General features: G+C 35.5%; 1 protein-coding gene across 1 annotated transcript in view; it reads right to left on the bottom strand.

Moving 5' to 3' along the window:
• LOC135089043 (serine/threonine-protein kinase 10-like) overlaps positions 1 to 15000 on the bottom strand; it is a 146891-nt gene that overhangs the window by 47052 nt on the left and 84839 nt on the right. The window contains 3 exon segments of the mRNA XM_063984234.1: positions 8742 to 9768; positions 11978 to 12048; positions 14677 to 14752. Coding sequence (XP_063840304.1) covers positions 8742 to 9768; positions 11978 to 12048; positions 14677 to 14752 — 1174 coding nt within the window.

Genomic DNA, 15000 nt, shown 5'->3' with positions numbered 1-15000 from the left:
CACCATGGATCCAAATAAAGAAGAGAGAGAGAGAGAGAGAGAGAGAGAGAGAGAGAGAGAGAGAGAGAGAGAGAGAGAGAGAGAGAGAGAGAGAGAGAGAGAGAGAGAGAGAGAGAGAGAGAGAGAGAGAGCACACTGCAAAAAAGAAAAACCTTTATGATGTTAGCAAATCAAATATAAATACATTAATTCATGGGAAAATTATACATTACTTTTATATTGCAGCACAGTTCAATGTAGAGTATACCCTTAATAAATAACACACTTGGGTATACCCATTTCAACTCACTATTTTTATTCATGAGAATTTAGCAGCATCCTCTATTTTCTACTTTTGGCTTTTAGTGGGTTTATAAGTATATGAAAAATATTATTAGCATTCAACTAAGATTTTAGAGCATTAAGAGATTTTCTTTATGTTTCAGGAATGATAATAATATGGTTAAATTAGTTGCTAAGTTCATGAAACTTTGAACAGAAAAATGCAACCACAGCACTGAAAAATTCTCCAGGTTCTTGAGAGTCATTAATGACTGCTACTGCATTTGATGGCATATTAGGCACATGAACTTATTAAGCACACCCCAATTCAGGCAGGACTTTTCTTAAAAATAAAAAAAATAAAAATATAATTAATTAATTAATCAATTAATTAAAAAATCTTGTTATCTAACATTCACAGCTATTTCCCTAAATGTATAATACATACAGGGTGTAACACGAGTTTCTGTGGATATCGCCTGAGAGGAAAATACAGGTTATTCTAATTTGAAAATGTTCTATGAACATATGCATTTTAAGATGCTGTTTAGTTGTGGTGTGAAACTGAAGTGTGGCCTGGCACCTGATATAATGGCCAGAAGCTAGAGAGTGTTCTGTCTCCAAATTTAATACATAAAAGAGTATTTTGAGGCTAAAAAAAAAAATAAAATAAATAAAAAAAATAAAATAAATAAATAAAATAAAATAAAAAAAATCTAGGTGGCACCACTAAATGTGATGTGTTTGAAAACAAACCAAGTGAGGAGATGAGACAGAAGGTGCATGTACTGAAACCCCTGTGCGCTTGAGACAATTGGAGGCAACAGGAGAAAGGGATTTTTTTGGATTCAGAGAAGAGAAAGGATATATGAAGAGGATAATCAGCGTAGAGAGAGAAATAAGGTGTGTGAGGGAACTAATCTCTGGCATTCTGGAAAAGCAGAACAATCTTATTATGGAAAATAAAGAAATGAGAAAGAAGTATAGTGAATGTGAGAGTGCTCTAAAGATAAACAATGAGATGAGAGAGGCAATGGAGGAGCTAAAGAAAGAAAATGGGATACTTAAGAAGTGTGATGGATATGAAGTAACTCTGCGAGGGACTGCAAGAAAAAGGTCGAGGATCATACAGGAAAAGTGGAAGGGGTGGTATGTGGCACAAAACTGGAGGAACTGAGAAATGCCTGGAAGAAAGAACATGAGGATGAAAAGTTAGCTTCACAGAGGAGGTTAAAAAACAAATACAGAGAAAGACCAAGGACACAGTAATTCAGGTAATTAAAGAAAAGGAGATTTTGGTGAGAGACACAGTGGATAAGAAGAAATGTATGGTCTTTTTTGGGCCACAAGAGAAGAAAAACCCAGTTAAATCTGTGAGAGAGAGGGAAGAGGAGTTGGTAAGGAAAATTATTACAACTGTCCGAGATGAGGAACGGGGACTGGAACGGGAAGTGGAAGAAGCATATAGAACTGGAAAATATAGTGAGGGAGGTAACAGACTGTTAAAAGTGAGAATGGGATCCAAAGTTGCAGTAAAGGAGATCCTAGCGAGAACCAAGAAGCTGGCTGAAAGTTCAGAATACAAGAATATTTGGATAAAATGAGATATGAACTTGGAAGAAAGGGAAAAAGAGAGGGACCTGAGAAATGAGGCTAAGAAAAAACAAGAGAAGGACAGAGACTGAGAAGAGGAAATTTTATTGCTGGGTACTAGATACGAGACTAAGGAAATGGTATATTTGGGAAAGGGAACAAGAAATGAAAGAACCACAGCAGCAGACAGAGAAATTACAAGTGGTGGGAGGAGTAGTACATTAAGAGTAATGTAAACAAATAGACGGGTTACTTTCAGGTGTACTGGAAGTGAGAGATTACCTAAAAGGAAAATAGACAAGATGCATTGTGCCTAACTGAGACATAGTTAAAAGAGGAAATCCACTTAAGCTTTAAGGAAGAGGGATATAATTATTGGAGGAGAGATAGAAATGGAAAAGGAGGAGGAGGAGTACTGATAATGGTTCAAGATGATACATATGTGGAAGAAGTGCAATATGGAGATGGCATGGTGGAGGTCATAGGTATAACAATCAGGACCAGTGGGAGAGAAAGGGGGAGGATCATATTAACGTATGTGCCACCAAAGGCTAATACATAAGGAAATGCAAAAGGAAGTGATGAAATACCTAAACATGATAAGGAAGGACAGTAAAATACTACTAATGGGAGACTTTAACTGCAAAAAAATGTAAACTGGGATGAGGTGAAGTTAATGGAAATGCTGGACCATGGAGTGAAGAAATGCTACAGTTAGCTATGGTGAATACAATGGACCAATGGGTGGAGGAATTTACAAGATACAGAGGGAAGGAGGAACCATTTATGCTAGACCTGGTGTTAAAAAAAATAAAATAAATAAATAAAAAAAAATAAAAAAGTCCAACCATTAAATATTTAAGCCCAATGGGAAAAAAGTGACCATGTAGTATTAGAAGTAGTACTGCAAGATTGGGAGGTTCTAGCATGTAAGGAGGATTATGAAAATGGGAGATTAAATCACATAAAAGAAATTTTGGGATTCTTTGGGAGTATTGATTCTTTGGGATTATTGATTGAAATTCTTTGGGAGTATTGATTGGAAGGGACTTATGGAAGGCAAGAGTGCAAGAGAAATACAAAACATTTCTGAAGAAGTACAATAATGATATGCAGAAGTATGTACTTTTATATAAAGTAAGGAGGAGCAAACATAGATGGTATAATGCCAGATGTGCAGAAGCTAAAAAGAGAAAGGATATAGCTTGGAAGAAACTGAAGAAGCAAAGAAATGAAAATAACAAAGAGCAGTATAAGGAGGCAAGGAATGAGTATGTTAGAATAAGAAAAGATGAGGAGAACAGTTTGAAAAGGATGTGGTAAAGAAATGTGAAGAGCCCAAGATTTTTACAGGTATATCAATGGAAAGATGACAAGCAGAGACCATTGACAAGATAGTAAAAGGAGAAAGGATATATCAAACAGCAGAAGAGATGAGTGAAATTATGAATGAGAGTTTCAGGTCTGAGTTCAATGTGGAAGTGGATTTTATAGAACAAAATGAGATATTTATTTTGATGGAGGGAACATTCATACACATCCCAGAACTCTATCCACCTGGTTAGGTCGCTACTGAAAGAAGGAAAATTTAATTTTGGAACCTTGAACACTTTTTTTAGTTTCATGTTTTGGAGTTTCATGAGTGACTTCTAACTTTATAAAAAATATCCTCCACCATTGTTTTATGCAAATCAGAATTAGTCTGATCCAAGAGTTCACAGATTTTTTTTTCATTATTGGTTTGTATTTCAGCTAGTGTGTTTTTTATTGTTGCTTGTCTAGCCTTTAATTCATGCGTATCAGTGGCATAAAGAAATGTGACAAGATCCTTGGTGAAAGCGGTGATGCTAGCCTTAAGTCCCCTTCTGATTCGCTTCAATTTTTAAAGTCTTCTATTTTAAGTTACTAGGGGATTACAAATACAAATCAGAATATTATTTGGAATTAAACTAACACTCAGGATGGCATGAAGTGCTGAGACCACTGCAACATTGCCAGATGTGTTTCACTTGGTTACATATGGCCTTTGTCATTCACTAGCGACACACAGACACTGAGTTAAAAAGCACACACAGCAGGCAGGAACTGGGTTACCGATGAGAATCCAATTTAAAGACCATTATGGCAACTTAGTATGAATAAACTAAGGCCAGGTTGAAGAACTGAATTTACCTTGTGTGGAGGCAGACCTAAGTTAAGCCAGGCACCTAAATGTACAAAGACCTAAGATATATACTGCAGCTGCTGGCATATTAGACACATTTTTCTTGAGAAAAAAAAAAAAAAAAAAAAAAAAAAAAAAAAAAACCCGTATCTAATGCAGCCGTAGTACAGATACCTAGGCCTGTAAGCCTATGCCTATAGCTGTGTAGTTGAACCAGTAGTACATTAAGCACAAACATTGTTACCAATAATAAAATTTCTCTCTCTCTCTCTCTCTCTCTCTCTCTCTCTCTCTCTCTCTCTCTCTCTCTCTCTCTCTCTCTCTCTCTCTCTCTCTCTCCCTGCTCTCCTTCCTTCCCCATTCCCTCCCTTCCTCCTCTTTCCCTGTCCTCCTCTCCCTTCCCTCCTTCCCTCCCCCTTCAAATGCCTAGGCCTGTAAGACTATGCCTATAGCTGTGGGGTTGAAACAGTAGTACACTAAGCACAAACATTGTTACCAATAATAAAATCTCTCTCTCTCTCTCTCTCTCTCCCACTGCCCTTCTCCCCCTTCCCCGTCCTCCTCTCCCCCTTCCCTGCCCTCCTCTTCCTTCCCTCCTTTCCTCCCCCTTTTCTCCTTCCCTCCCCCTTTTCCTGCCCTCCTCTCCCTTCCCTCCCCCATCCCTGCCCTCTTCTCCCTTCCTTGCTCTCTCTCTCTCTCTGTCTGACAGATATGGAGGAGGGGATGTGACAGGGAGGGAGGTTTGAGACAAGACAAAGGAGGAAAGGAGAAGAAAAGAAAAAGGGAAGGGATATAACTGAGAAAGGAGAGTATGTGGGGAAAGAAAGTGGAGGAAGGGTGAAGGAAGAGGATGGGAAGATGGGGAAAAAGTAAAAAGAATAAATGTAAACAGCAAGGGTGAGGAGTGAGTGAAGGATTAGGGGAAATACTGAGAAATCAGTATTCTCTTTTCCTGTCTTCCACTTCTTTTCATTTTTCCTCCATCCATTTATGCTCCTTCCATCCATTTTCATTTTCAATCAGTCTCATTAGACTAAGCAATCCTCAGGTTTGCTCTCTCTCTCTCTCTCTCTCTCTCTCTCTCTCTCTCTCTCTCTCTCTCTCTCTCTCTCTCTCTCTCTCTCACACACACACACACACACACACACACACACACACACACACACACACACAGAGAGAGAGAGAGAGAGAGAGAGAGAGAGAGAGAGAGAGAGAGAGAGAGAGAGAGAGAGAGAGAGAGAGAGAGAGAGAGAGAGAGAGAGAGAGAGAGAGAGAGAGAGAGAAACTGTGGGAGTCATCAGCATGAGTTGAATTAGGCTTTGTCTGAGTGAGTGAGTGAAGGTAAGCATGAATTAATTGAATAGAAGGTAAGCATAAGTTGATCTCTCAGATCAATAGAGTGAGACTGGCTGTGGATAGGAAAGAATAAGTGAGAATAAGCATTATTGAGAGTTAACATGGAGAAAACAAGCACGAGTAAGATTGTGAAAATAAGTGAAAGATTGTGTGAAAGTGAGAGACTGAGAGCAGTGATAGAAGTGAGTGCTAATTAGAGTAAGTGATAGTCAGTATAAGTGAGAGAATGCAAATGTGAGCAAGTGTAAAGTTAGCAAAAAAAATCAAGTGTGAGATATGAATGATCCTGAGGATTATTAAACAAAATTAGACTGCATATATTAATGGAATAGACCATGGAGAAAGATGGAAAATAAATGTTATTGAATGAGTAAGGAGAGAGAACCAGCTATCACTCCCATGTCCCTTATCTTGGAGAGATAAGGGGAGGGAAGGTGATAGGGAGGGAGGTTTAACACAAGACAAAAGAGGAAGAGAGAGAAAAGAAACAAGAGGAAGGGACATATTGTGAAGTAGAGGGAGGAAGGGAGTTCCTAATGGGGGAAAGTGTACAGGGGGCAAAGAAGTAGAAGAAGGGTGAAAGAGGAGGATGGGAGTATAAGGAGAAAGTAGAGAGAATAAATATAAGCAGGTAGGAAAAAAAATGAGTGAAGAATTAGAGGGAGACAGAAAGCAATGAAGAGTAAGTAATCCCTTTTCTTGTCTCCTACTCCTTTTTTGTCTTTCCTCCATCCAACCAACCTCCCATTTCTACCTCCCCTCCAGCTTCTCTTCCACCTCCCTGTAATACTCTTCCCCAGTATCATCTACTTTTACATTCTTGAAATATACATTTTTTATTTATTTTATTAAATCTCTATATTTCCTCCTCCCATCTTCTCTCTTTTTCATTCCTCTGGAACTTAGTGTTGTAAAAACAAGTCCATATTACTATAAAATGTGCAAACATTATCCACATCCACAAATGCAACAACCAAAATGGACCTAAAAAATCCACAACTGTATCTGCATACACAAATACTGATATTTTAACATCTGCAATTTTATCTACAACCACATTCTATGTGAAATACACATCCATAGAGCTCTAAAATTTAGTATCTGGCATACGATCAACTGATCACTTGGTTGAGTTCAAAATTTATAATTATTAGTGACTTTAATGGTACATTTCCTAATGGTAAACAATGTTATGCACTGTTGAGGAAAAGGCATTGTTTATACATATTTTACTGTACATTTATATAACAAAAAAAAAAAAAAAAATTTTATAATCTTAATTTAATTCTTTGGGTTTTTCAAGTACTGCTTCCAATGGAGATTTTAGCATGGATTATGGATATGAGCCAAGTACAACAGTGTAGCTACCTGCTATGTTTCATGAGTATTGATTGTATATATGAACAAATATGGAATTAATTAACTCATATAACTGGGACTTGCCCATAAATTAATAAATAAATATATAAACAAACATAAATAAATAAATAAATAAATAAACAAAATAAAAATAAGCATATAAAGTTGCTCACTGAGATGCCTTCCTTTTTTCAACTCTTGAATGATTCTATCACCTTCCAACTATTTTGTGTATTCTATTAAAATTCATCCCAATGATGTTTTCCATATCCTCACTGGCCTTAACTCAGAAGGATTATGGACTTGATGGTATCACTTCTTTTGTTCTCTGTAACTGTACCTCAGTCTTGCCTGGTCAAACTCTTCCAGCTCTGTTTGTCATTATCTATCTTTTCTTCATGCTGTAAGTTTTCCTTCATTCAGCTTGTTTCTTAAAAGGTCAGTTGGTTTTATCTCTTCAAATTAGTCATATTACTTTAGTTTCCTGCTATTCCATTTTTTTTTCAATCTAACATTAACAGGAAGATTATTTAACACCAATAAGTTCACAACCTCATATTTAATCACAAGAATGGATTCTGGTAATATGGACTTCCTCACTGAATCTTGGTCATCCTCTTTTAGGAATTTTGATGAAACTTTTTCTATTACCCTAGCTTGTGTTGGCTCATGATTGGTAGGTTGGGTGAGCCATGGTGGTCCTAAGAAAACACCATGCAGCCTCCCAGCCAATGAGGAAGTGGATCACATCACCTATTAAGGTTCAACCAACCTACCAATCACAAACAAGCGTTGGCCAATCACATGCCAATACCCGCATATATTAGGACATGCAAACACACACAGCCTCATTCTGCCTGAAGATGTTCCATAGGATGGAGTGAAATGTAGCAAACAAGAAGACATCTTTTAGAAGACTAATCAGGGCCTTTATGCTCAAAAGAAATAATTATTTAGACAAATAGAAAGACATCTGCAGAAGCTGAACAATGGAGAAAGTGTCATTGCTTTCAACCTTGTCTACATAAAAGATATATATATATATATATATATATATATATATATATATATATATATATATATATATATATATATATATATATATATATATATATATATATATATATATATATATATATATATATATATATATATATATATATATATATATATATATATATATATATATATATATATATATATAGTTGTAGAGAAAGGTGTAGAGGCATAGTACTGGCAACATTCCCTTATTCTTGGTTGCATTTTGGGAATCAGGAATTCCATTTTCAAACTAACACAAAAAAATAAGTCAAAACAGTTAAAAAGTAAAAATTAATAAATATATCAAGGTTGATGATACTGTGCCTCTACACTTTCTTTTACAACTAAAGATTCCATGCAGACAAGCCCTTCGAAAGTGTAAATATACAATTAAGTAAATAATTAAATAAATAAATAATCAAGTATCTAAGTGTTAATCACTTCATTTCCTTACTCAATATTTTTCCTCGTATCCAAATTTTCATTATAATGGTAGTTGTCCTTAATTATTAATTCCAACAGAGCTGAATTTCTCTATTTCTCATTTCTGCTATGCTAATGTTTCATTTTTTAATTAATTAATTAATTAATTAAATTTATTTATTTACTATTATTATTATTATTATTATTATTATTATTATTATTAATGTGTGTGTGTGTGTGTGTGTGTGTGTGTGTGTGTGTGTGTGTGTGTGTGTGTGTGTGTGTGTGTGTGTGTGTGTGTGTGTGTGTGTGCATTTGTATGTATGTGAATGCATACATCTAGACATACAATTAAGAATAGCTACAATTAGCAACTAACAAATGAGCTATACAAAAAAAAAAAAAAAAAAAAAAAAAAAAAAAAAAAAAAAGCTCAGCTACAAAGCATTAAGAACAAATAACAATCCATGCCCTTCCTTCCTTGTTAAAGCATGCAACTCACACATTAAAAAAAAGAAAAAAAAAAAGAAAAAAACTAGCTCACCAGAATATGTGACAATGCTATCTTTTTCCACTGATGATTGAGATTCTGGTGGCTCCTCAGGAGTTGGGGTAGGAGTGCGGACAATTACTGTAGCATCAGTGCCTATGGAAGCAATAACTGCATCAGGGGAACCTGGAGTCAAGACTGCACATGAAACCACAGGTTTTTTCTGTGAAATCTGTTCACTATAGCTTTCATCTCCTGAGAAAGTGGATGGTGAACAGGAAGTGGAAGATAATAAATCAGATCCATGAGACACTGAAGGAAATTGATGGATATGAACATCAGAGGTTACAGCATCCACTTCTCTTCTTTGAGTTGTATCTATTTTTCCATTTGAACTTATTGATTCATCATGTTCAAATTCCTCAGTTTTTTCATTTGAAGACAATGATAATGCTTCTTGTACAAGTTTTTCTTTCCTCACACCTGATTCAGCTTTTCTATCATTCATAGTGTCAGTAACATCTATTTTTACTTCATTCACTGCATCTTCATCATTGCAAGGTGGTTTTATACTAGTACTGCTGTCTTCTTTCTCTTCACTTTTCTTAAAATCAACATCCATTCCTTCCAAGGTTGAGTTTCCATTATTTTCAGGAGTGCAAGATACACTTGAATGGTCCTTATACTCTTTTTCATGTGGGACGGAAGAATTATTTTGCTTGTATGGATAATCTACTGTATGTGATAATGAAGACTCTTCATTAAGCACCAGACTTTCATTAATAGTAACTGACTCAGGTGCTGGATTCTTCCCTGACGGTGTGCTGGTCATTTGTGTATTTATATCAGCGGTGACAGGGGTGTTCACTACACACTCACCTACAGCATTATCAGGGAATAAGTCAACAGGAGAGGGAGCTCTAGGCTTAGAGGGGGTGGTACTAGTTGGCACAGCAGGTGCAGGGCCCTTCTTTGAAGGTGTGGAAGAAGCATTAGAAACAGGAGAGATGGGTGAGGTTCTGCTAACTGGAGGAAGAGGAGCAAGTCCTTTTCGCCCCTCACCTGATACTGGCACAACTATCTGAAAAAAAAAAAAAAAAGTGTTATTTAGCATTTATTCATTTTCATTTGTGTCATTATACCATGCCACCACTTACTTTCCCTCCTCCTTCACTTTTCATTATTACCTTCTTCACAGTACACATTTTCTCTTGCATTTTTGCAATCTTCACCTAAAATCTCTTATATTATTTTTTTCTGCATCTCACTTAACACTAATTATCACCGTTTTACTCTCCTCTTATCTTTGTTTCTCATTTGTTTTCATTCCTCTATATGAAGTTCACTGATTCCCCCTAATTATATGGCCTGATTTTTTAAACATGGTGTTTATATTTACCAATACTAATGTAACTGTTTTGGATTTTTTAAACAATGTTCCAGTTTCCCACTTTGGGTTAGGTCAACCAAACCCCATGGAATTGTATTGGAAATGTTGGTGTAAACTAACCCTCCCCAGCAGGAAACTGTCCAGCTGGTCACTACCTGATACGTCCTAGTATTATTTTACTCTTTCAACAGTCTTAACGTGGCTTTTCTTGCCCTTATCAGATGGAGCTTTTCATTCTGAGTAATCTGTACCCCATATATACCCTCCACAAACTATTTATAATGCTGACAACAATCTTTAAAGTTTAGTTAGGTTGTTAGATTTAGTTTGGTTAGGTTCGGTTAGTAAGGTTAGGTTAGGTCAGTTTGCTTAAAGTAGAGTAGTTTGGTTAGGTTAGTATGGTTACATTAAGTTTTATCAGGAAGAATTAGATGGTGGAGTATGATAGCTGGCTGGCAGCTACATGTGGGTGGTGGCCCAGCCTCTCAGTGGGAATACTGTCAGTGAATGTTACTGTGTTACTTATTTGTAAAGATGAAACAATCTATTTTTGGTAGATTTCATTGTTTTGTATTGATCTGCTTTTTATCACAAATCATTAATTTCTGTGGGAATGGGTGTTGGGGATAAAAAATAAAAACAAATGCTTTTTTTATGTTCTTGTTCACTTATTTAGTGATAGACGAGTGTTTTTCCTATGTATTCTCATGCTCAGCGAAGCTGAGACCCAACTTTCACCACTGTTAATGGATAGCAGAGGTTGAAGGCCTCTGTCACTTCCCTCCATGCCTTGCCCTTTTCATTCATAACATGGAGGCCATAGGATTTATCATTAATAGCTGGCTTATCTACTACCAGTTCAGTCATGCTATTCTTTTGTTCCTGACCCAGAGGAGCCCCTTTGGTGGATGGTGGAGTTACCACGGTGCTCTACTGCTTACAAAACTGGCACTGTTTGATCAGCTGAGAGGATATTTACCCAGTCCAGAGCTGCTAACCTATGCACAAAGCAATAATGAACATATTTATTAAACTGAGGTTGGGGATTGCATCCAGTGTTTAATGAATGTGACTGTAGGGTTAGTAAAACCAAATACAACTGTGGGGCTTGCTGCTTCATAATTACTAATATGACATTTAAAAAAGCAAGCCTATGATTGTAGTAATCCATATTTATTTATATATCAGGCTTATATTGCTCTAAATGGGATAAGTCAGGACAATATATATATATATATATATATATATATATATATATATATATATATATATATATATATATATATATATACTGTATATATATATATATATATATATATATATATATATATATATATATATATATATATATATATATATATATATATATATATATATACATACATACATATACATATATATATATATATATATATATATATATATATATATATATATATATATATATATATATATAATTTTCTGGTTCCTTGGGAAAAAGAGCATTGGATTCTGGCAACTCCATCATAGGAAGCAATTTTTTTTTTTTCCCCAGTACCTTTCCTTGATTGTATGCAACAGTGTCAAGTAAACCATTCCTCCTTTCTTGAAGGAAGCACAAATGCACAATCAATATTACTGTAGATAACACATGCACACAGGAAAATAGGATTCATTGCCTTCTACTCCCACAGAAAAGACAATATCACAACTACTCTGCAAACATCCCATAGCTATTTACTACTAAGGCAACAGAAGCTACAGCTTGAGAGAGGATAAACCCACCCTTCACAGGATTCCAACACATAATCATTTAGCTGTGAGCAGAATGCAATAACTATAACACAATTGGGCTACTATTTGTAAAATATACACATACAACACACATGACACTATAACAACTGTAAACTGTACCTCTTACCTCACTCTTTTCTTCTTCTTGTGATAGTTTATTTTCTTCTCTTACAGTATTCTCAACATTCTGAAGCTTACCTAGAAATAAAAGAAGATAACAGATATAAACACATGAAATGAAAAATTCATGAATGTCTTTTACTTGACTCCTTGATGTACAAAATATATAAAATCTTCAAGACAAAAAGGCTTCATTCAAACCACAAATGCATTTAGACTTTTGTCCAACTGAAAATCTACTCAGTGTAACTTTTGTGTCATTCTAAGGAAAGGAGTGATGATGTAAGGAGATAAGCCACTGCATAGTAAGATGGAATAAGGGAGGCCAGGTTAGAAAAATGGAAATAGCACTCAGATCCAACATTCATTTCATTTTATCCATACACCCAGTCAAATAAAGGATCAAAACTAATAGGAATTTCCTTATTAGCTCACCTCTATTTAATCTCCATTATCTAATGATGGCTACTTGTCATAAACATATTAGGCAAAAAGCTGAGAAAGATTGTAATACATAATGAATTGATAAACTTTTTGGCAGGAAAGTGCTCAAAAAAACAATTATAATATTTCCTATGGGGAAAGCATTTGCCAAATGTAATAATGCCACATTAAGAATAACCCACAACAGAAATTGCTGCTGTGAGACACTGAGGCTCACATTTAATGAACCCCAGTGTCTCACAGTGGCACATGCTGGACCAAGCAGGCCTAAATAGTAAATCAACTCTTCAGATTTGAGGAGCTTTTCAAGTTGCCTCTATAAAGTAAAAGTGCAACATGCTATACATCAACTGTGCTATTACAGAACATTGTAAATGACAGAAATGTATCTGCAAACAACTAACTTTATTATAATTACACAAGTTTACTGTTGTATTTATGTACACAAATGCTAAAACTTGCTCTTATACACACACTCTCAAGACTTCTGAATCTTTTTACCATATAGCTAAGACTTTATTTCTTAATTTACTTGTACTATGTAACTCTCACCAACTCCTCTCACTTATATAAAATTCTTTGGCTATTTGGTTTCCAAAATGGAGCATATTCTCATTCATTTCCCATTTGCTGAAATCCCCATACTTGGAGATTTAAATACTCACAGCCACCTTTTGCCCACCTTGGAAATATGCCCCACATTCTAGACCTATTCTTAACCACTAATCCATTAGTGGTTAAGGCTACTCCCATCACAATCTTATTTCCAAATCTTATCCATTATTCCAGTATTGCCTCTGGAACCACCAAACTGGGGCTGCTTATAGAACTATAAGTCTATTAAGTGGGAAGACCTGAGGCAGTACTTAGAAAGACTACTGCTTCCATATCAGAAATCCATCTCTGATCCTAAACCTTGTAAACCTTGGTTCAATTCAGCTTGTTCTAAAGTAGTCCAGAATAGACTGGTAGCTCACAAATGGTACATGTCTTCCATCTCCAGAAATTCATGTTCTTTACATTTATGCCCAAAATGAAAATTCTTTCATCAATAGGAAATGTTAAAATCTTGCCAGTTCATCTAGATGGTTCCACTAGTGTCTTTTCTAAAGCTGAACTCCTTTCCTCCAACCTCTGCCAACAATTGCATCCCAGATGATTTAGGATTTGCTGCTCCTTCATTTTTTCCTAAGATTAAACAAATTTTTTAAAATAGCGATTTTTATGCCCTAACCAATTATGATCTTGAGAAAGTTTTATGGCCCCAATAATAATTTTTATAATTTTCTGTAATTGCTCACTCACTGCCTGGTCAAGCTTTTCTGTCTCTGCCTTTCAATATTTATATTTTCTTCCTCCTGGAAGTTTGCCTACATTCAACCTGTTCCTAAGATTAGTGATCATTCCAATCCTTCAAAACTACTGATCTACAGCTTTAATTTCCGGTCTTTTTAAAGCCTTTGAGTTCATCCCCAGCAAGATAATTTTGATCCACCATCTGCTCAACTGTTTCTGATCATTAGTATGAATACCATACAAAACAATCCTCAGGTAATCTAACCTTTCCTTACTGAATATCAGTCATACTCTTAGATGAAAACCTTTGCTATTGCCTTAGACACATCAAGAGCTTTTGACAGAGTATGAAACAAATCTTTAATTTTTCAAGCTTCCCTCATAGGGTTTCTATCAATCTTTTGTCATCTTTATCTCAAGTATCATTCCTGGATGTTTTATCATTCCAGTGATGGACAAACACTGTTACTATTTTATAACTATTTACAGTGGTGTTCCACAAGATCCTTTAAACCACCCTTTTTGCTATAATTTTTAAGTGATCTTAGTCAAACTCACAGTAATATCTATTGTTACACTGGTGACTACAGATACCTATTGTTACACTGAAGACTATAGTAAGAATCAAACCATTCACAGAGAGGACCCAAAGAACACCTAAATTCAGATCATTCTATTTTTTCAATTCTCAGATATTGAACTTCTTCACTTATCCACTCACTACAATCTTCCAGACAACTATCCACCCTTCCCCAGAGGTACTCAGCTATCTCTCCTCCTTTACAATAAAAATACTTGGCCTGCTTAAAAAAAATGTCAACTAGAATTCACATCTCTTCTCTTGCTAAAACAGGCTCCATGAATTTTGGTGTTCTGTGTTTCCTTCACCAAGATTCTCCCTCCTCTTAGTTGCTCACTCAATACTGGGACCTTAACTGCTCATGTACAAAGTAACCTAAAACTTACAACTGGTGTTGGAAACTCCAGGGAAGGGGCTCTCATGATTAGGCTCATCTTCACTAATCCGGGAAATGCGCTGATCCTGAAAAATGCAAAAAAAGCTGAATGATTAGGTGTGTGTGTGTGTGTGTGTGTGTGTGTGTGTGTGTGTGTGTGTGTGTGTGTGTGTGTGTGTGTGTGTGTGTGTGTGTGTGTGTGTGTGTGTGTATTGGGGGCAGGGGTCATACATAAATAAATAAATACATACATACATAAATAAATAAATGTTAAAGATTATACATTATATATATATATATATATATATATATATATATATATATATATATATAT

This window comes from Scylla paramamosain, chromosome 3 (genome assembly GCF_035594125.1).
Source record: "Scylla paramamosain isolate STU-SP2022 chromosome 3, ASM3559412v1, whole genome shotgun sequence".
NCBI lineage: Eukaryota > Metazoa > Arthropoda > Malacostraca > Decapoda > Portunidae > Scylla > Scylla paramamosain.
Note: the sequence above shows the minus strand (reverse complement) of the source record. Positions and strands in the feature narration are given on the sequence as shown.